A 23,898-nucleotide genomic window follows, 5' to 3' on the forward strand; every position below is an offset into this window, starting at 1 on the left:
GGAGTCTGTGCAGTGTTAAAATTAAGAGTCAGATAGTCCTAACAGTTCTCAAGTTCACCTGCCGTTAGCTCTCCAGCAATTGGCAGCAGTTCATGCCCACGGTTGTGGAGCCTGATGGCTACTGGCACGACGGACTGATGGAGGTGGCTTGTGGTGTGTCGTGGGGGGATACGTCTATGGCTGAACGTGGTCCTCTTCTCGGCTAGCTCCCGTTGGCTCAAACTCACAGCTGGGTGTCAACAATTGGCGGCCCTTGATTTGTGTCTCAGTTTTTTTCAAACTGCTTGTTCATAAACATTCTCTTATTCCACCTAAACAGACCACTAAAATGTGTTTCTGAAAACATTTGATGAGATGAATAGGAAATTGCATCAAATGAGCCACGCAGCCGCATCTCCCACTCGAGCTGACGCACCTCGCTGCCGTCGGTGAAAACACATCTTAAAGACATTCACAGAAAGACATTCAGGGAGAAGACAAATATTTGATTAAGATACTATTAGTAGCAGCCAAGAAAGCATTGACTAAACTGTGGTACAGGGTAGAAGCACCGACGAAGGAACAATGGACAGAGATAATAGAGGGGATACAGGAAATGGAGAGAATCACACATATGCTGAGGCTGCAAGAGGAGAAATTTGAGTCAAAATGGGAAAAGTGGGAGGAATATAGGAAGAACAGGAACGACATCACAGAAGAATGAAAAGGAAACAAGAAAATAAATGGAAAACTAAATAAACAATGTAAATATAGAATGGAACGAAGGACCCATGTCACCCTTTTTTCTTTTCTCATTTTTGTCTATTTGTTTTTTTTATTTGTATTTGTTTTTGATATTATGTCTTTATAGTTTTGTATGTTGAAGTGTATTGTCTATGTTGTTTCAAAACTGAAAATAAAAATGTAAAAAAAAAAACACACACATCTTGTAGAGCGGAAAAGAGCCAAAGGTACTTTCAGGGGGATATTGCAAACCTTTGTTTTTGACATTCCCTCTTTGTCATTTTTCTGTTTGAATCTTACTACAGCCTTCTTTTTTAAATGGACAGGGTGAAACATGTACGATAAGGTGTCAAGTCAAGTCAAGTCAAGAGTTTTAATTGTCACGGCATACAGGTATACAATGAAATGCGGGTGGTCTTGCCCGCAACGATGTGCAATACAGTGGTACATATAATAGAATCAAAAGAAGAAACAACATTGTGCAGTAACAGGTAGCAGGTAACATGGAGTGACATCTCGGTATCTGTACATAGTTATTTACAGCGCATGTGTGACATGCTAGTTAGCTTTGGTAGTGCAATACACTGTTCCTGTTATTCTAATTTAAAGTGTCCTTTCCTTTGGCCATAAGTGTGCGTGTGTGCGACATGAGTGTGTGCCCGCTCATGTTAAAGTGTTAAGTGGCTGCTCGTGTGTGAGCGTGCACAGTGTGCGTGTCGTGTGTGTGTTCATGTGTGCTTGTGTGTGGACAGTTCAATGTTCTGAGCACTCAATGTACATTGTTCATGGCTCTGATGGCCTGGGGGAAGAAGCTGAGCCTAAGCCGCTCTGTCCTAGTAGCTGGGATTTGCAGGCGTCTGCCTGACCTCAGCAGCTGAAACAGGCTGTTATTGGGGTGGTGAGGGTCTTTCATTATCCTGCAGGCTCTGGATTTGCACCTCTTGTTGTATAGAACCTGCAGGGGGGGTAGTGCAATACCCGTGGTACGCTCGGCTGAGCGCACCACTTTCTGTAGGGCCTTCTTGTCCTGTGCCGTGCTGTTTCCATACCAGGCAGTGATGTTTCCGGTCAGGATGCTCTCTACAGCTCCTGAGTAGAAGGACTGGAGTATGTGTGTGTGTGTGTGATTTCTCCCATGTACCATAGTAATAATAATATCTTACATTTATATAGTTACCATACCACACAAATCAAACATGGTTTTCTATGGGGGATGCACTGTATGTTCCCAGATTAGACTAGAGATTAGATGAATCTCCTTCATACACTACGCTTGATTATTTCTATAAAAACCTGGCAACCGAGAGTGAATGTAAAACCTGAAACATTTCAAAAGGAGACTAACCAGGTCCCTCTCACTTCCTGTAATTGGTCACATGAGCTACACAAGGTTGGGGCGTCGGCGGGCTTCATGGACGCCATAAGTAGGGGGTTCCACCGGGCAGTTGCCGCATTTTGAGAGGGATTTGTCTGCAGCACTTTTTAAGTCTCACTGTATCCCTTACAAATGCCCCTATATTGCAACACATGGTAAAAAAGACGTTTCAATCATTATCAAAGCCCCTATATCGCTTAACTGTCAGACTGGCACACCTGGGTACTTCAGCTTTTTTTCGCATGATCACTATTGTATGTGGCCTGTATAAAAAATGTGTCGGCAGAACGCTTACATTGTGTGAAACGTTTGTTTTTGTTTTATGGTTGATAAAAATAATCTGTGACTGTGATATGACAGCGTGGTCAATATTACGATATTATGATGAAACGGTTCATAAGCCAGCACCTTAATGTTGTGATCATATGCTATCACTAAGAGAACGCAAAAGAGAAGCACATATTGTAGTTTAATGTGTAAAACACTTTTGGCTTAATCATATTTATCTGTGATGATTAATGATTAGTGGTTAATTGTTAATCAATTGATTCATATGAATGTATTAATAAATAGTATACATTTCCATAGCATTCTATTGGTGTGGGTTATAACTTCAATTCTATTTTAGAAATATTATAAAGCATGAGAACAAACAAAACCCACCAAATGTATTAATTCATTTCTTTTAAATTAAAATTGAATTCATGTTGAGAGAAAATGTCTCATACATCCCTGTAAAAAAGATGCATGTGTGTTTGTGTTTCATTATCTCTCTCTCTCTCTCTCTCTCTCTCTCTCTCTCTCTCTCTCTCTCGTCTTCTTCTCTCTCTCTCTATCTCTCTCTCTCTCTCTCTCTCCCTATCTCTCTCTATCTCTCCCTCTCTATCCTTGTCGGTCTGTATCTCTCTTTCTCTGTCTCTTTCTTTGCCCTTGTCTGTGTGTATCTCTCTCTCTCTCTCTCTCTCCATGTCCTTGACTGTCTGTATCTCTCTCTCTCATCCTCACTCTTATCAGGAGGCGAGGGATCAGCAGAGGCAGGTCAGAAAGAGACATCCACCTGTGACATCTGCCAATTTTGGTGCAGAGTGTGATGTGGACGCAGAGGATGTCTGGTGAGTCCACACTCACACAGACACACACACATAGAATATTTTATTTATGTCCACATAAAGTTTAAAGGACACAAATATTAACAGTGCACTTGTACATTGTGGGATTATTCCGATACAATCGTGCCACAGTGGCAATCAAAGTTACAGACTCACATGGATGATAAACCTGACAATCAACACAGGGTACAGATAGCAGCGTATTCTCCAAATTGCCCGGCTGCCAATAATTGCTGACACTGAGCAATATTTTGCTCACACACACACACACACACACACACACACACACACACACACACACACACACACACACACACACACACACACACACACACACACACACACACACACACACACACACACACACACACACACACACACACACACACACACACACACACAGACACACAGACACACACACACACACTTACACACACACTTACACACAAACACATACATACACGTACACACAGACACACACTTGTACACACACACACAGGCACATGCAGGCACATACATATACACTCAGACACACACTCACACTCACACTCACACACACGTGCAGGCACATACATATCACTAAGACACACAAACACATATACACACACATACACGTACACACACATTCACACGTGTACACACACACACACACACACACACGTGTACACACACACACACACACACATACACACATATACACACAAAACCCCTTAACTCTAAAATAGTTCCATTACCTTGTGGGGTCCGATGTTCCCACAACAACATAAACTATGTTCTCCTACTGTTTGGTACCAACACACAAACAACATCCATTATCGAATCAGACAGACACCAATAGATAATTCAACATGGCATGCTCCAACAGAAAACACAGTTTACGTTTACATTTAGTCATTTAGCTGACGCTTTTATCCAAAGCGACTTACAAGTTCTGTACGACAAGTCATCAGGAAGGGCACAACTCTATCAGCTGAGTAACAATGTTCATCAAAGTGTTGAGTGCTGCTACAGTGTAGGTTAGTATATTAGGACAAATGCATGATAGTAAGGTTAGTTAGGGTTAGACTTTTTTTTTATTAAATATTTTTATTTATTTCAGATAATGGTTGAAGAAGTGCGTCTTTAATCGACGGCAAAAGATTGGACAGGTTTCGGCTGTCCTAACTGTGGTGGGCAGTTCGTTCCACCATTGTGGGGCAAGGACTGAGAATAGGCGGCTTCTCCTTGATGACCCTCCCGGAGCTCGGATAGGAGTGGGTCTGAGATGGCCAGAAGATGCAGAGCATAGCGGTCTTGAGGGTGTGTAGTTAGAGACCATTGACCGGAGGTAGGCGGGAGCGGTTCCCTTTGCCGCACGGTATGCCAGGTCGAGGGCCTTGAAGCGGATTCGTGCGGCAATGGGGAGCAAGTGCGGGTCCCTAAGAAGTGGGGTGACATGGGCTGACTTTGGTAGGTTTGAGATCAGGCGGGACGCTGCGTTCTGAATGAGCTGAAGAGGCTTGGTGGCAGTGGCCGGAAGGCCAGCAAGCAGTGCGTTGCAGTAGTCGAGGCGGGAGATGACTGTTGATTGGACGAGGAGTTGGGTGGCTTCTTTTGTCAGGAAGGGGCGGATCCTTCTGACGTTGCTCAGGAGGAATCTGCAGGTTCTGGTTGTCGCTGCGATGTGAGCGGAGAAGTTCAACTGGTCGTCAAAAACAACACCAAGGTTCTTGGCAGTCGGGGACACGGTCACAGCTGCATTCTTGACTGTGATGGAAAGATCGGTCAGGGGGTAGGATTTGGCCGGCAGGTGGAGCAATTCTGTTTTGCTTAGGTTCAGTTTGAGGTGGTTGGTCGTCATCCAGGTGGAGATGTCGGACAGACAGGCCGAGATCCGCTCAGAGACGTGGATATCCGAGGGAGGGAAGGAGAGGAAGAGTTGAGTATCATCGGCATAGCAATGATACGAGAAGGCATGAGACGTGATAATGTTACCCAGAGATTTGGTGTAGAGGGAGAAGAGAAGGGGTCCTAAGACCGAGCCCTGGGGGACACCCGTCCGCAGGGGGCGGGTGGCCGACAGGGTCCCTCTCCATGACACTTGGTAGGAGCGGTCATTGAGGTATGATGTCAGCCATGTCAGCACAGAGCCAGCCACTCTCATTCCTGCGAGGGACGCGAGGAGGATCTGATGGTTGACTGTGTCGAAGGCTGCAGATAGGTCTAGGAGAATCAGGACAGAGGCGAGGCCTTTCGCTTTTGCTAAGTGAAGTGCCTCTGTGACCGCTATGAGGGCCGTTTCTGTGGAGTGGCCAGTCCTGAAGCCTGACTGATTAGGGTATAGGAGGTCATTCTGTAATAGATAAGCAGTAAGTTGGTTGGATACAGTACATTCAAGTGTTTTAGAAAGGAAGGAGAGAAGAGAGACAGGGCGATAGTTGCCTATGACGGTGGGGTTCATGGTGGTTTTTATTATGAGCAGTGTGACTCTGGCTTGTTTTAGGGAGGTGGGGACCACCCCAGAGTTGAGGGAGGAGTTGATGGTTGCAGTTAGGAATGGGAGGATGTCTGGTGCTATGGTCTGGAGGAGTGGGGAAGGTAACTGGTCTAGCTGGCATGTAGTGGGACAGTTCGACGTTACCAGTGTCAGGGTCTCAGCTTCTGTAATGGTGGCTAATTCTGTTGTTAGCCGGAGATGTCCTGCCACTGAGCTGCTTCCTGTTCCTGTAGCTCACTGAACCATGTCATTCAAAATGGATATAAAAACCTGTAGAACCTGAACACGTGTTCACAGAGTCACAGTGACCAGTCAAATCACTCTAACCAAGGCAACTAGAAAAGTAGGAACGGTCATCATGTCAGGATATCAGTGTTCGATGCTCTGCTTGATGTCAGACTTTTGGTGCCAGTTTCATTAGCATGTATTAAAATTCAAAATATACAAGCTATCTGAGGAAATACACATCAACCGATATACACCAATGTGTGTTCACACGCTACACTGTGACGTGATGACCCTTCCTTCTTTTATAGTTTCCTTGACTATTCCTTGACTCAACCCAAACATTGAATTTTCCTTACTTATGTTCTACTTCTCATGTCATTAGACGTTTACACTTTGAAACACACACACACACACACATATGCACATACTCAACTTACACTCTTCCACACACACACACACACACACACACACACACACACACACACACACACACACACACACACACACACACACACACACACACACACACACACACACACACACACACACACACACACACACACACACACACACACACACACACACGGTTAGTGCATGGTTGGCCAATTCATTTAACCTCAATTACCACAGCAGGGCACTGAGAGAAAAGGATTTTGGCCTATACTGGAAATCCAATTACAATCCTTACAGGCCCTGGCAATGTCAGACACAAGAAAAGCCTTTGAAGGAAAGAAACCTAGAAGAAGCCTCGCCATTACACACGTAAAATAAGTGTTGAAACAACACTGGATTACTTGTCCCCAACTGAACATAAAGATGTTGTAAGAAAGCGACATGTTGAAGCCATGTTGCTACTCGGTGGTGGACTCCTTAAAGTCACTTAAAGGGGTCGCATTGCACGTCTCGTCAAAATGAAAACAATGGTATATGATGTCATTGAATCTGTGGAACATATTAGTTTAAATAAAAAAAATATTATCTATTTCCCAGCATATATTTCGTCCCTTGTATTGAACAGTTTTGCTGGCTGTAGCAACACGCCATTTAAATGAATAATTTCTTTCCCTGCCTGGCTACCCCATATCCAAGAGGAAAAGAAATATTTACAAGTTGGCAGTATGTTAGGTAGGCAGTGTTCCTGGCTCCAAAAGGCACAGCCAACTGATTCATTAAAGCCAAAGTATTGCTTGTGGCATCCGCATCACAACGACAAGCAGTAATTCTGAACAGCTTGTTTTGGCTCGTTCAATCTGAAGACTTCAAACCATGGCCAAAAGACGAGTAGGGGAAAGACATCTTCCATTACTCACACACTACTTGAACAGGAATGAAAATTATTTCATCTCTTAAAGGAACACGCCAACATTTTGGGAAATTAGCTTACCGTCTTCTCCAGAGAGAGACAAAAAGATAGATACCAGTTTCCTCTCTGTGCGTTCAGTAGAAAGCTATCTGGCTGCACAATGAATGGAAGCAGACAAGTTTCTTTAATAGTTGTCATACAGAAGTACAGAATACTTTCATACAAAATGCTTCTTACTGTTACGCTCCAGAGACTGTGCTAGACAAGATAGTATCAAATAACATAGTATAGCATGTAATTTAGAAGAAGAAAATGAGGTCACAGTGTTCGGTATAGACATAAATTATGTACAATGTTCTGAGTTACCATATAATATACAATACTATGCAGTGTACTAATGTACAGTACTATATAGTGCAAAGCAGAAATGGGATGAGGTACAGTTTAGGTACAATTTACAGTAAGGTGTACGAGTTGTAGTGCAATCCTTCATCAATAAATATAAAGTGTGGGGAGTGGGTGCTACAGTGTGTTTGTTTAAAGTGGGTGTGTGCTATAAAGTGTGTGGAGTGGGTACTACAGTGTGTCTGTTTAAAGTGAGTGTGTGCGTGTGGATGTGTGTGCTATGTGCGTTTGGTGGTTGTTGTTGTGTAGTGTTCATTGTTCGTTTAGCAGTCTGATGGCCTGGGGATAGAAGCTTCTTCTGAGTCTTTCTGTGCTCGCCTTGAGACTCCGGTATCGCTTGCCTGACCGCAGCAGTTCAAAGAGGCAGTTGTTCGGGTGACTGGAGTCTTTAATGATTCTCTTAGCCTTGCCCTTGCAACGCTTGTTGTAAATGTTCTGGAGGGTGGGGAGCCCCCCTCCAATTGTGCGTTCGGCTGAACGTGTCACTCTTTGTAGTCTGCTTCGGTCTTGTGCAGTGCTATTCCCAAACCAGGAGGTGATGTTGCCAGTCAAGATGCTCTCTATTGTACATGAGTAGAAGTTCTTAAGGATCTTCTGACTGACTTGGAACTTCCTTAGGCGCCTGAGGAAGTAGAGGCGTTGTCGTGCCTTCTTCACAACACTGTCAATGTGTGTGGTCCATGTCAAGTCCTCGGATATGTAGGCTCCGAGGTACTTAAAGCTGTTGACTCTCTCAACCGGTGCCCCGTCGATGCTGAGGGGGCTGTAGTCCTTGACCCCCGACCTCCTGAAGTCCACAATCATCTCCTTTGTTTTGCTGACGTTCAGGGAGAGGCTGTTTTCCTGGCACCATCCCGCCAGGACCTTGACCTCTTCCAGGTAGGCCCTCTCGTCGTTGGCAGAGATCAGGCCCACCACCACTGTGTCGTCAGCAAATTTGATGATTGTATTGCTACTCCGCTGAGCCACACAGTCGTGTGTGTACAGGGAGTAGAGGAGGGGACTCAGAACACAGCCCTGGGGGGCCCCTATGTTGAGGGTGATGGATGAGGAGGTGCAGTTGCCTGCTCTCACCACCTGGGGTCTGCCAGTCAGGAAGTCCAAGACCCACTGGCAGAGGTCATAGTTCAAGCCCAGGTCCCTGAGCTTGGCTATGAGTATGGAGGGGACTATGGTATTGAATGCCGAGCTGTAGTCGATGAATAGCATTCTCACATAGTTCCCCTGCCTCTTGTCCAGGTGTGATGCTGCTGTGTGCAGCACATGGGCTATGGCGTCCTCCGTGGACCTGTTGGGGCGGTATGCAAATTGCAGGGGGTCCATGTTGATGGGGAGGGAGGAGCAGATGTAGCCCTTTACTAGCTTCTCAAAGCACTTCATGGCTATGGAGGTGAGAGCTACAGGGCGGTAGTCGTTGAGGCAAGCAGGCTTGGATTTTTTGGGTACAGGGATAATAGTGGACTTCTTCAGGCAGGTGGGGATGACAGCCTGTTCTAAGGACAGGTTAAATATGTCAGTGAATACCGGGGCTAGTTGGTCGGCACAGACTTTTAGGACGCGGCCGGGGATGCCGTCCGGACCTGCTGCCTTCCTGATATTCACTTTTTTTTTTTTTTTGATCCACTTTTTCTCCCATTTTTCTATATTTTTCTCCCATCCCAATTTCGTATCATCCAATTCAACCCTCCCCTGTCACGAACGCTGTTTCTTGCCTCCCACAAGCCGGCTGCAATGTGGACTAAGTCATACATAGCACAAGTCCCCTCCGGTACTTGAGGTAACAGCAGTCGCATCTTTTCACCTGCGCAGCTCGATCTCTCAGTGTCGAGGAGTAACGCGTGGGAGGCTCACGCTGCCCCCGACACTTCCTGATTCTACTGCGCAGGCGCACCAACCGACTTGTAGGAGTCGCTTGTTCACAACGTTCGATCCCCACCCTTCAGTTTTCCCTCCCCGTAATACGGCCAATGTGTATTACTGCGGACGACCAGCTAAACTGAAAACAATGTGGAGAGCTGGATTCGAACACGCGAATCCTAGCGTCTCCACACTGGTGGCGAGTGCCTTGCCCACTACACCACCTAGCCGCCCCTGATATTCACTTTTTTAAAGGTCCGCCTCACCTCATGCTCTGTTACCCTGAACACTGAGTCTCCATGGCCGGTTAGCCTTCGGGAGAGGTGTTAGTTGGACAATGCCTAGGCTAACCGGACATGTCCGCTTCCATTCATTGTGTCTGTTACTAGGCTTGAGTAAATTTGATAAAAATGTGTTTTAATCTTTGACAGTGATTAACACCATGCTAAAAATTACTAGACAAAAACTGCTGAATGAGCCACTGAGCTCCTTGTTCAGCACCTTCTTGAGATCACGTGTACAAATAATCTAAGCAAATGAATAAAGGGAAGATGATTCAATCTGGATTTAGTATCACGAGGCGTTCAGCAAAAACCGTGAATGAAATCTACTGTCTGTACAGTAACTTTTTATAATGTACATTTATCCACCAAAAAAAATCGGATTGCAAAGCTTTTTTTTTGCTAGACGTTTACAGAAAGGTAGAGAAACTAACTGCGTTATGTTTTATAGCAATAACGTTCAGGTTTGTGGGAGATAATCCAGAAAAATAAGATAAATAAAAAAGTAAATCCACAAGTCAGATGATTGACCATAATAATAATAAAAAACGTTATAATTTTTTTTTATTTTATTTTTTTATATTCTCAAACTAAATCCTCAATTTGAATAAAGTGATTAATCTGATTAAATGACTATTTTTTCTTTTATTAAATCAACTTTCCAGCCCCAGACCCAGCCCAGGCAGAAGCCCCAGCCCAACTAAATCAATTAAATCAACTTTATAATGAATATATAATGAATATAATAATAATAATCAGTTTATTTTAATACTATAATATTAGTGTAGCCTAATCTGTATCTACAACTGTGAAGAAAACCCCCATTGGTTTAAACAGAATGAATAGAAAAAAGAAAAATAATTATATAAAAAATTAAAGATTCAAATGTTGATTTAGAATTTGAATGCCAACCTAACGAACGAAGGTTTGAACGTTTGGGCTCAGCCCTAGTAGCCAGTTTACAGGCATGGCAGGCTTTTGCTGAGCTTAAGCTTTGGGAGCAGAACACCATGCGTGGTGATGGAGGAAGAGAGAGAGGTCCCCAGGGCTCTGGTCCCCAGGGCTCAGGCCCAGGTCAAACAGCCCAGAAGTAGCCAGGGCTGGGCAGCCTGTATAATTCTGTCAAAACACCACAATGAGGCTGCCGGCCCCTGAGGACCACAGCACACCGTTGGTTCGTAGCTCAGAGCGCCTGGCAGCTAAACAGCGCACGCAAGTTGGAGAGTCTCTGGAGTCCCTGTACTTCACCCCCCTTAAACAGCAGACAGGTCAAAAGGTCCGTGGTAACACAGAGAGTAGTCTGACCTCCATAGCTGACCTGTGTCTCAGGAGCCAGACTCACCTCCTCTGTCAAGAGACACAGACAGGTCTTGTTTCTGGCCTGTAGTTCATTGATCCCCCCCCCCCCCCCCCCCCCCCAAAAAAACACATAGACAGTACTGCTACTGCGTGGAGAGAGCGTGCTGATGGACGGGGCTTCTTCTGTTTCCAGGCAGATTACAGAGTTGGTGGCCAGCGGCCATGTTGGCAGGTAGGTCACACGGCTCCATTGAGACAGGGTGTGGGGTGTTTGTGGAGGAGAGGTTTGGCTGCCGACAGGATTTGTAGCAAGTCAAGTCAAGTCAAGAGTTTTAATTGTCATGGCATACAGGTATACAATGAAATGCGGGTGGTCTTGCCCGCAACGATGTGCAATACAGTGGTACAACATATAATAGAATCAAAAAATGAAAAAAACAACAGTGTGCAGTAAACAGGTAACAGGTAACATGGAGTGACATCTCGGTATCTGTACATAGTTATTTACAGAGCATATGGGACATGCTAGTTAGCTTTGGTAGTGCATACACTGTTCCTGTTATTCTAATTTAAAGTGTCCTTTCCTTTGGCCATAAGTGTGCGTGTGTGCGACATGAGTGTGTGCCCGCTCATGTTAAAGTGTTAAGTGGCTGCTCGTGTGTGAGCGTGCACAGCGTGCGTGTCGTGTGTGTGTTCATGTGTGCTTGTGTGTGGATAGTTCAATGTTCTGAGCACTCAATGTTCATTGTTCATGGCTCTGATGGCCTGGGGGAAGAAGCTGAGCCTAAGCCGCTCTGTCCTAGTAGCTGGGGTTCGCAGGCGTCTGCCTGACCTCAGCAGCTGAAACAGGCTGTTATTGGGGTGGTGAGGGTCTTTCATTATCCTGCAGGCTCTGGATTTGCACCTCTTGTTGTATAGAACCTGCAGGGGGGGTAGTGCAATACCCGTGGTACGCTCGGCTGAGCGCACCACTCTCTGTAGGGCCTTCTTGTCCTGTGCCGTGCTGTTTCCATACCAGGCAGTGATGTTTCCGGTCAGGATGCTCTCTACAGCTCCTGAGTAGAAGGACTGGAGTATCTTCCCCGATACTCTGAACTTCCTTAACTGTCTCAGGTGGTAGAGGCGCTGTTTCGCCTTCTTTACTACTGTGTCTATGTGTGTTGACCATGTCAGGTCCTCTGAGATGTGGACCCCCAGGTACTTAAAGCTGCTCACCCTGTCCACGGTAGCCCCGTTAATCATCAGTGGTGTGTGCGTCTCCTGCTGTCCTCTCCTATAATCCACGATCAGCTCCTTGGTTTTACCAATGTTCAGGAGCAGGCTGTTGTCCTCGCACCAGCGTTCCAGTACCTCAACCTCCTCCCGGTAGGCCTTCTCGTCGTTGTCCGAGATCAGCCCCACCACCACTGTGTCGTCTGCGAACTTCACTATGGAGTTGGAGCTGAACTTGGCCACACAATCGTGTGTGTAGAGTGAGTACAGCAGGGGGCTCAGAACACAGCCCTGGGGGGACCCGATGCTCAGGGTGATGGTGTTGGAGGTCTGACCCCCCACCCTGACCGCCTGGGGTCTTTCGCTCAGAAAGTCCAGTACCCAGGCGCTCAGGGCGGAGCTCAGACCTAGCTCGATCAGCTTGTCCACCAGTCTGGTGGGGACTATGGTGTTGAACGCTGAGCTGTAGTCAATGAACAACAGTCTCACATAGCCCCCCTTCTGACGGTCAAGGTGCGAGAGGGTGCTGTGCAGTACCTGGGAGACCGCGTCGTCGGTGGACCTGTTTGTCCTGTATGCAAATTGCATAGGGTCCATATCACTGGGGAGGGAGGCACAAATGTGGTCCTTGACCAGCCTCTCGAAACATTTCATGACCACAGAGGTGAGTGCCACCGGTCTGTAGTCATTTGGACATGTTGGGGAGGGTTTCTTCGGTACAGGGATGATGGTAGACATCTTGAAGCAGGCAGGGACCACTGACTCCGCCAGGGATTGATTAAATATGGCGGTGAACACTGGGGCCAGCTGGTTGGCGCAGGACTTGAGTATGCGTCCTGTTATGCCATCTGGGCCAGCAGCCTTCCTGGTGTTCACCTGCATAAATGCTCTTCTCACACTGTGTTCCGACAACGAGAGAGCGTCCCCGCCCCCCCGCGGTTGCCCCCCCCCCCTCCACAACAGCCGGCGCGCCAGTGACGTCACTAGCCGGAGAGCCAGCAGCGCCACTGTCTACACCAAACCGAGCGTAGAAGATGTTGAGCTTGTCCGCGAGGGAGGCGTCGTCGCTCCCCATTGAGGGGGCGCTGACTTTATAGTCAGTTATTGTCTTCAGTCCCTGCCATAATCCTCTTGTGTCGTTTTGTGCCATTTGTGTCTCCAGTTTGTCAGCATATGTCCTCTTAGCAAGTTTAACAGCCTTGCGTAGAGTATAGACTGAAGCCTTATACTCCTCCATGTTTCCTGACTCTCTACCCAGGTTGTAGGCGGTGGTACGAGAGTTCAGAGCTGCTCTAATAGTGCTGTCCACCCACGGTTTCTGGTTTGGGAAAACCCGCACCGTTTTTCTGGGGACAATACTAGAGCTGCCGCGGTATTGATTATTTCCTTACCGCACAAATTTGCAAAATATTTCCTACCGCCGCGGTTATTACCGCATGCACACAAAAAATTAAAAAAAAAAGTTTGAATGCATTTTTTTTTTTAGTAGTAGTCTACTCTTTATAGCATATAGCCTGCCTCTAGTCTAAATGTCTATTTTTAGAGGATGACTTTGCAGCATGAATATTGTTTGGGATTCGGCAAGCACGCATTTGTTATTGAAAGTGAAACACGGATTCGAAGTTCCCCTCTGGTCGTGCGCCGTTCACTCGGTGTCGCGGGCAGGGGTGGTTACCCCTAACCCCCCCGACCCTTTCTTATTATTATTACTATAAAGTTACTACTTTATAATAAAGGCATTCGTTTTGTGGCATTAACATTATATAGTTATACGTTCAATAACATCAGCGTATTTACCGGACAATAGCAAGGCAAGCAATACTCTATTCATATCTCAGTTCCTTTCTTTGCTCAGAGCGTGCTGAGTTGTCCCATTCTGCGGTCTGTTAATAAAGTTTTCAATCAGACAAGTGTATAGAACGAAGGGCTTTTATTATAACATTCGTTGCAGACAGTAAAATCATTATGTCTCGTTTAGTACTCCTTAGGAGCGATGTAGTCCACTCCGGCGGAGAGTTAAAGCTAACGTTATTAGCCGTGTTGTGATGATCTGACATTCAGGAAGTAAAAACCTAATACGCGCTTGCCGATTGGTGGTAACACACTGCATGACGCTACAACGTGTGACGCGTCTCTCTTCTGACCAATCAGTGGTCTACAATGTTTCACGTGACTTTTCTGGTACCCAATAGGGTCGCTTGGAACCTCGATAGATGAGTAGGGTATATCTGCAGAGCCGCAAGCCCAACGAGAGGAGAGTAATTTATTATTATTATTATAAAAAACAGCGGTGACGCGGTATTCAGCCTACTCTGCGGTGGCCGTGATGTAACAGCGATACCGCGGTAATGCGGTAATCGCGGCAGCTCTAGACAATACCATCGGCTATTGTTGTAATGTAGCTCACCACTGTGTCTGCGAGCTCGCTGACGTCACTGCCGCTTCCTTTGAACATATCCCAATCCGTATCTGTAAACACGTCCTGGAGCGTGGCCTCTGATTCGTCGGTCCACTTCTTCGGTCCACGGGGAATAACAGTGGTCGAGTGTGTTCTTCCCTCTGGTGGAGCAAGCGATGTGCTGAAAAAAGGACGGCATCACTTTCTTCAGGTTTGCCTGGTTGAAATCGCCGGCCACTACCATCGCTGCGTCTGGATGTTTGATCTGGTGTCTGTTGAGGTAATCGTGTAGTTCTCCCAGCGCTTTGCCCGTATTCGCGTGTGGGGGAATATATACGGCGGTCATGATGACCGCGGTGAACTCCCTCGGGAGGTGAAACGGACGACACAGGATAGAAAGATGTTCCATGTCCGGGGAACACGAGTACGAGAGAACATGCACCCCCTCGGGATTAACCCATGAATTGTTCGTGAGGAGGCAGACCCCGCCGCCGATGCTCTTTCCTGAGGCAGCGGTACGAGGTTGTAGTGTAGCACACTGGACACAACGGGGATCTATCAGGATAATGTGAGGATAAATGGTATAGGGAAATTGTTAAACACCGCCTTAACCTGGAGCTGATTGGACACCCACTCTCCAAGGGAAAACATTTTAGTAAAATAAAAGTGTAATTATTATGAAATCTGGTTGGTTGGTTTGGTCTTTGAGTCTTCATTTCAGTGGCTCTTATCAGCTGGATCTGGTTACCATATAATCACCTCCAAATCATGTGAGTAGTCTTCAATAATCAACAATAGTTGATTACTGTTCAATCAAGAGTAGTTTTCAATAATCACAATGCTGTCCCAACCGTCCCATGGAGAGCAGACATACTATACTTTGCACTCCTGTTCTACTGTTACTTACTTACTTACGCCTATCACTCCTTTTGGGGGAGCATAGGCCATCGACAACTGTTCTACTGTAACTACCAACAAAAGTTCAGACAGCTAACAGTAGCATCAACTCATAGGCCGGAAAATAAGCTTTCCAACAATGTATTTTAAACACAGTATGGTAGAGGAAAAATAACAGAACAGGTTAAATGTACTAAAACACTGCAAAATCATAGATAAAATATGAGGAACACGAAGAAGCTTGAACCCACTTTTGATCTTGAAAGTGAAGAGGGTATCAGGCGGCTGGGTGGCATAGCGGAGATTGCGCTCGTCACCAATGCGAGAGACTCCGGTCTCAAATCCGGGTGTCAGCATTGCCTCCGGCTTGGGCCAGCCGTCATACTAACTCGTTTGGCTCCGTTAGCGGGAGGGAAGTCGATGGGGTGGTAATCTGGCGTTGTGGACAGCGACTCCTACAGGTCAGGTCAGGGCGCCTGCACAGAAAAAGACAGGAAGTGGTGATGGCAGCGTGACCTCCCACGCATTACACTTCACCAATGAGAGTCCGCGCTGTCAGGTGAAAAGAGAGCCGCTGGCTGTCTCTGCATGTGTCGGAGGAAGCATGTGGTAGACCTCAGGTAGGGGAGGTAGACGGTGGGCCGAAGGTTGCTAGAAGCTTCCGTTAATGAAATGATTTATCTGGTTTTAGAGAGTATATGTTATTGTAATATGAACTACATAATATACTATAATAACACATTTCCGTTTGTTGGCAACTGTTGTGAAGGGCCAGATTAAACCGAATATATATATTTATTTATATATATATATTTAATTGTATTTGTATATTCTCTAATATTCCATGATATCCCTTGTATATCCCTTGTACAATATGCATTGAATATCCATTCTAGCCTACTGAACATCCCATAATAGTCTCCATTCTACTATTGGTCGAGACCTTGGTGCCAGGCTGCCATACCCCCAGACCCAGTTCAAACGTACCGCTCAACATGTACGAACAAGTCCTAGTTCCGCGTAGGAATCTGGCTACCGCACCACTAATGGGACTATTTGTTCATAGTGCGTATATATACTGCGCTACTAAAGTAGGACTTCCTTTTCAGTCCAGTTTCTTACCCTCCAATAGAGTCACAGACGTAAAGCCTCCCCGCGACGCCACGTGTGGGAGTAAGGCCAAGTTCGCCTACCATCGGTATTGAGACATCGTGTATATTAATATTTGAATAGTCATATTTGGCACTATATCGTCGAGTTGGACGTAGTCTATTAAGCTAATAATAGTCTGTTAATATATAGTGCTTCGTGCGGTGAGAATACTACCGTAGTCCGTACCCCATCGTTTCGGGCAGAGAACTGGCTGCTTATCCAGGGTGGTTGACCCCACGTGAAGCTGCACCCGAGGAGCCCCAGAGCCGACGAGCGAGTGGACCTGTATACCGGATTATTCTACCGACGACAGCCCGCCTTCCCAGGCACGGATTATGCTTTGTATACGTTGATTATTCCATGGATAAAGACCCCCGACGCTGCCGTGTGTTGGAACCCCCCCCCCCCCCCTGGAGAGGACGCAAGGTGAGGAGACGCTCTGCAAGACGAGGTCGCTTCACGTCTCTCCTCCGTGGACCGGAGGACGCCGGCTCACAGAGAGTCCACCTGCTTTCATCTGTGGTCCAAGGATCGCCGGCGCATTGAACGGCACTACAGTGGGTTCACCTGGGATACCCTTGGCCGGATGAGGCAGCCGGATTCTACCCCCCCCCCCCTTCCTACTCCTGTCGGCTTACAAGCGACCGGATTAACCCCCCCCCTAGTGTATCCAGTCTATAATCATTAAAGTACCATTGCTGTTATTCCTTAACTATTCCAGGTCGTATATGTACCACCTACGCCTTCAGAGATTGGACATTCTCTATTGATATACCGACGAATACTCTTGCCATAAAAGTGCATACTAATTCCATTCATAAATGTGATTGATTTGATTAAGTGCTTGCTCTACACACCATCGCTGTGTAGAAATAAAGACCTATTTCTAATTCGTACATTTGTGTTGGATCCGTTTCATCTACGTGACAGTGTTCATCATAATATATTTATGCCGTGTACTGGGTGGCCGAATATTAAGTACAAAGGTAGTGGTAGTAAGTATCATATCTAGTAATACAGTCAGGGAATTGTACCCCTCAGTTACAATTGGTCCTTCAAGCCGGAGGGTAATTAGTGTAATATTAATATAGTGTTATTAATATTGAAATGGCCTATGATGAACACTCCACGAAACGATCCTCCTAACCAACGCCCGCAGCGCGAACGACGGCTCCCTCAGTACTTAGAGGCTTACGCTGTCAGTCAACAACCTAGTCTTCTACTAACAGTAAACGCGGTAAAACTAGAAAGTAAAAGTATGTCTAACCCCAACGCCCAGACTACCCCGACCATAGAGGCCCCTACGGGTTCTAATGTAACTGACCAAGTTCACGGCGGGGACCAGTGGGAACCAGACATGACTTCACACCCCGCCAGTACTGAAGAAGTAGTCCCAGATGAGTCCCGGGAGGAATACAACGCTACCGAGAGAGAACTCGGCACGGAAGAAGACGGGGAGAGCACCGTGGAGATAGAGCTCCAAGGCTCCGCAAGGAGTACCCCGAGGGAAGGCTCCCCTATACAACCGCCTTCTCCCAGCGAGGCAGAGAGGACCCTACAGCAGGCCTTCCTCATCAGCCTGAACGCCGCTGCTGAACGCGACCGACTGCAGATCCAGCAGCGGAGCGAAGAAGAGCATATACGTCTAGAAATAAGACGCATTCAGAGGGAAGAGAATGTGGCCCGAGACCAAGCAGACAGCCAGCGAGCAGCTGCTGGTGCTCTACGGGACGCAGAGCGCGACAGACAGCAAGCACAACTAATAGAACAGCTGATCAGACGGACAACACCCTCTCCCTCCGCCAGAGGCTCCAGGAACTCGTCTAGACACACCTCCAGGGCGGCATCCCCTAGCCGAGTAAACAACCCTGAACTTGACCAACAGACGAGGTCTATACCCCCCACAGACCACCTCCCCCCACCGGTCCAAGCGAGACCTAGCAACCGGGAAGGAGCAGCATATCCTGTGGAGAGGCTAAACCAGAGACTACAAGCACTGGATGACCTAACTGAAGACGAAGAGGAGGAGAACCACGCCCGACGACAGCACAGTACTCTACCGGACCAGGAGGTCCGGTACAGCCCAGGCTATACTCCCGCGGAGCTGCGCTACAGACCCCCGACTCTATACACGGGTGAGCACGACGCACGACCCGCACCGAGGAACAGCACCTGGACAAGCGGGCCATGGTACACTGCCGGTACCAGCCCATACCAAGGAGCGGGAGGAGACTCGCCCAGGAGGCCTCTCCCCCAACGCTCGCCGATGTATCCACAGTCAGCGTCATACATTGGCACGTCTATGGTACCCGACTTCACCCAAGAGAACCGGGCCCAGTATACAGAACTCCGCATGTGTCTGGAGACCATGTTGGTGGATGTATTGGATGAACGCCACAAATACGCCATCCTACTGAAGCACTTAAAGGTACCCCGCGCACATAATATAGCGCTCGCCTACGCGACTTCCACCACCCCATACACAGCAGCGCTGGTAGCATTGGACCAGAGGTATGGGCGCATATGGGATTACGTGATCCAGGAGATCCGACACATCGACCGCTTACCCCCAGCAATAGACAATCGAGCACTGGACGACCTGTCCATCAGAGTGCAGTCCCTGGTAGGGATGTTGGGAGCGCAGAGAGAGAAGGGGAGGCATGAACTTTACGCCAACTCAAATGTGGAAAGGATCTTGGAGAAGCTGCCGCCCGCTCGACAGGAGCGTTTTAGGCGACAGAGAGACCACCGAGACCCGAATGGCCCCGAACCGAACCTCCTCGATCTAGCGGACTTCCTGGCGAGAGAAGTCAGCAGCCTACGGCTAGATACATTCGGACGGAGCACCCCTGGCTCCAGAGAAGGAACCAGACGACTAAATGATGGAAGAAGATCGGTGACTGTGATGCACCAATCGGAGTCAGTACCGAGCAGCAGGAGCCACAGTACCCCCTCCAGAACGGAGAAGTGGAAGATAGTGTGCCCCTACTGTGAGAAAGAACACTGGCTAGCGCAATGTGACTCCTTCCCCAAGCTGAACGCGGAGGAAGCAAGTCAATGGATAAAGTCCAACAAGCGCTGTTTTCGCTGTGCGCGCTCACACATGGCAGCCGAATGCCGCTTAAAGAAAAGGTGCACCAAGTGCGATGGAGCCCATCTGGACATACTTCACGACAGTAACAGACGGCGCCCTTCCCCCGCACCATCCAGCAGCAAAGCGAGCGTCATGTACATCGATCCCGCCAGCAGCAGTGGAGCCCGAGTACTCCTGAAAGTAGTGCGTGTGACACTAAGCTACCAGAATAAAGTCCTGGACACTTACGCCGTCCTCGATGACGGGTCAGAGAAGACCCTTCTGCTCGCCTCCGCTGCGGCCCAGCTAGGGCTGCGGGGAAGCGAAACCCAAATGACAATTCGGACAATAAGACGAGATTTGAAGACGATAAAGGGCGAGAATGTCTCATTCTCTATCGCAGCAAGCGGCCAGCCTGAGCGACGGTACCAGATTACAGACGCTTTCACCAGCCAAGAAATAGGACTGTCGCGGTACACATACCCCGTCGCCAAGCTGATGGAGAAATATGCACATCTGCGCAAGTTACCGATCCCGCTCATAGACAATGCTATGCCGACCCTGTTGATAGGCTCCGACCATGCAGACATCATTGTCCCGATAGACCGGGTTCATACCGGACCCCGAGGCTGTCCTGCAGCAGTCGAGACCCGTTTGGGATGGACTCTCCAAGGCCCGCTCGCCAAATCTCTCAACCGAAGTACAGCCACTAGATGTCTCCACTCCCGAGTCACGGAGGGAGAAACCGCACTCCTGCAACACGTAGAGCGGCTATGGACCTTGGAACAAATGCCCTTTAAGAACGGAAAGAAAGACATTCGCTCTAAAGATGACATTTACGCCATTCACCTCCTCGAGACAGGGACCAAGAGAGTCCCGGTCAACGGCGTGTTGAGATACGCCACGCCACTCCTGCGGCGAGAAGGAATGCCTACTTTCCACGCCAAGACAGACGCCACAGAACGGTACCTGCTGAACACGGAGCGGCGCTTAGCCAAGAACCCCGCCCAAGAGAGTGTATACCGCGCTGAGATTGAGAAGCTCATCACAGCGGGACACGTCACAAAGATGGACATTAAAGAGGCTGACCAGACCACTGAATCGTGGTACGTGCCTCACCACAAGGTCCATCACAACGGTAAAGACCGCATAGTATTTAACTGCAGCTACCAGATCGGATCCCAAAATCTGAATAAAGAGTTACTGCCCGGTCCCACACTCGGCCCCTCCCTACTCGGCGTTCTACTCCGCTTCCGCCAGGAAAAGGTGGCCATCAGCGGGGACATTAAAGGAATGTTCCTGCAGGTGAGATTAGTAGAGGAGGACAAGCCCCTGTTACGGTTCCTATGGAGAGAGAAGCCAGGAGATGAGCACCCAGCCATCTACCAATGGGAAGTCCTCCCCTTCGGAACGACGTGCAGCCCCTGCTGTGCTACATTTGCACTACAGAAACATGTAGCAGAGGACCCAGCAGCGGACGAAGAGGTCCGACACAGCGTAAAGAACAGCTTCTACGTAGACAACTGTCTACAAAGCCTTTCAACCCAGGAAGAAGCCGAGGCTCTCCTGATTAAACTCCGCGCCTCATTGATCAAAGGCGGCTTTGATCTCAGGCAGTGGGCCAGCAGCGATCCGCAAGTACTGCGCAGCCTCTCCTCCGAGGACAAGGCAGCCAGCAGCGAGACCTGGATGGCTACAATCCCGGAAGAAGCCCAGGAGATGACCCTGGGATTGGTGTGGCGATTCAAAACAGATTCGCTTCACTACAGACACAAGCCCCTGACTACGGAGCAGGGAAGGCCGGCGGCGGCGCCGACCACCAGACGGAGTGTGTACACAACACTCGCCCGACAATATGACCCGCTAGGATGTATTCTACCGTACACCACCAGGACGAGCATTGTGGGAAAAGGACCAGGGCTGGGACGACCCCATTCCCGCACACCTTGCATCCACCTGGAGAGAGTGGGAGATGGAGCTCCACTCACTCCCAGGCGTTAATATGCGCCGAAGCTACTTCCCACCCACGGTGAGGCCAGAGACATGTAAAATGGACTTACACGTCTTCAGTGACGCCTCAGAGGTCGCATACGGATCAGTAGCCTACTTGCGGGCCCAAGAAAGGGGGGGAGAGATCTACACAGCATTTGTCCTCGCCCGCTCGAGAATAGCCCCACGCAAGCAACAATCTATCCCACGTCTAGAGCTCTGCGCAGCCCTAGCCGGAGCGCACCTAGCCACACTCATCCAACGTGAGCTCACCATACCGGTGTCTAGAACAATCCTGTGGTCAGATTCCACGACAGTACTCGCCTGGATCAAATCGGACTCATGCAAGTACAAAGTCTTCGTGGGAGTCAGAGTCACCGAGATTCAAGACTTAACCGAAGAGTTAACCGGAGAAACAGAGTGGCGCTACGTTGATACAAAACAGAACCCAGCTGACGTCATCACCCGGGGAATGCCCCTAGATGACCTCACCCGTCGCAATGTCTACAGTGACGGCCCAGCATTCCTAAAGCTCCCGGAAGGAGAGTGGCCCACGCCTATCCCGAGGGAAGCCAGTCAGGAGGAGGCGGAGAATAAGAAGCCTGTGTTCTGTGGATTGAGCACTGTTATCTCCGCAGACCCCAACACACTCCTGATGGGGCGGCTAGATCCCGCGTTACCCCAGACAATGTACCGGCCTGAAGAAGCGAACGGCCGACGAATGTGGAGGTACAGCCAAGTATTAGCCGACAAGTTTTGGAGCAGTTTCCTACTGCACTACCTACCGTCTCTACAGACCCGCCAGAAGTGGGTAAAGGAGAGAGACAATTTGACAGAAGGAACAGTCGTCATGATTATTGATCAATCACTGCCCAGAGCTATGTGGCCGGCCGGCCGCGTAAGCAAAGTGATCACCGGTGCCGACGGCAAGGTCCGAGCAGCTGAAGTGCTTGTCCAGGGTCGCACTTACACCCGTCCCGTGGCGAGGCTCATAGAACTGCCCCGACTCCCAGACACAATCGATGATGACCATGACCCTATAACCCTATGACTTTGTGAAGTTGACTGACCCCTACAGCAAACCCTTATGTGTAAATAGACAACGCGATTAATCTGTCTCTGTTTAACTGATTAGGTCTGGGACCAATCAGGGGGTGGCTGTTGTGAAGGGCCAGATTAAACCGAATATATATATTTATTTATATATATATATTTAATTGTATTTGTATATTCTCTAATATTCCATGATATCCCTTGTATATCCCTTGTACAATATGCATTGAATATCCATTCTAGCCTACTGAACATCCCATAATAGTCTCCATTCTACTATTGGTCGAGACCTTGGTGCCAGGCTGCCATACCCCCAGACCCAGTTCAAACGTACCGCTCAACATGTACGAACAAGTCCTAGTTCCGCGTAGGAATCTGGCTACCGCACCACTAATGGGACTATTTGTTCATAGTGCGTATATATACTGCGCTACTAAAGTAGGACTTCCTTTTCAGTCCAGTTTCTTACCCTCCAATAGAGTCACAGACGTAAAGCCTCCCCGCGACGCCACGTGTGGGAGTAAGGCCAAGTTCGCCTACCATCGGTATTGAGACATCGTGTATATTAATATTTGAATAGTCATATTTGGCACTATATCGTCGAGTTGGACGTAGTCTATTAAGCTAATAATAGTCTGTTAATATATAGTGCTTCGTGCGGTGAGAATACTACCGTAGTCCGTACCCCATCGTTTCGGGCAGAGAACTGGCTGCTTATCCAGGGTGGTTGACCCCACGTGAAGCTGCACCCGAGGAGCCCCAGAGCCGACGAGCGAGTGGACCTGTATACCGGATTATTCTACCGACGACAGCCCGCCTTCCCAGGCACGGATTATGCTTTGTATACGTTGATTATTCCATGGATAAAGACCCCCGACACTGCCGTGTGTTGGAACCCCCCCCCCCCCTGGAGAGGACGCAAGGTGAGGAGACGCTCTGCAAGACGAGGTCGCTTCACGTCTCTCCTCCGTGGACCGGAGGACGCCGGCTCACAGAGAGTCCACCTGCTTTCATCTGTGGTCCAAGGATCGCCGGCGCATTGAACGGCACTACAGTGGGTTCACCTGG

The 23,898-nt window shown here is 48.3% G+C and overlaps 1 protein-coding gene across 1 annotated transcript in view; it reads left to right on the forward strand.

Moving 5' to 3' along the window:
• The window catches only part of tmeff2a (transmembrane protein with EGF-like and two follistatin-like domains 2a), a 513,177-nt gene that overhangs the window by 378,103 nt on the left and 111,176 nt on the right, over positions 1–23,898 (forward strand). The window contains 2 exon segments of the mRNA XM_084310368.1: positions 3,113–3,171; positions 3,173–3,210. Of these exon segments, the coding sequence (XP_084166494.1) occupies positions 3,113–3,171; positions 3,173–3,210 (97 nt within the window).

Source organism: Notolepis coatsorum (genome assembly GCF_963971535.1).
Source record: "Notolepis coatsorum genome assembly, chromosome: 3".
NCBI lineage: Eukaryota > Metazoa > Chordata > Actinopteri > Aulopiformes > Paralepididae > Notolepis > Notolepis coatsorum.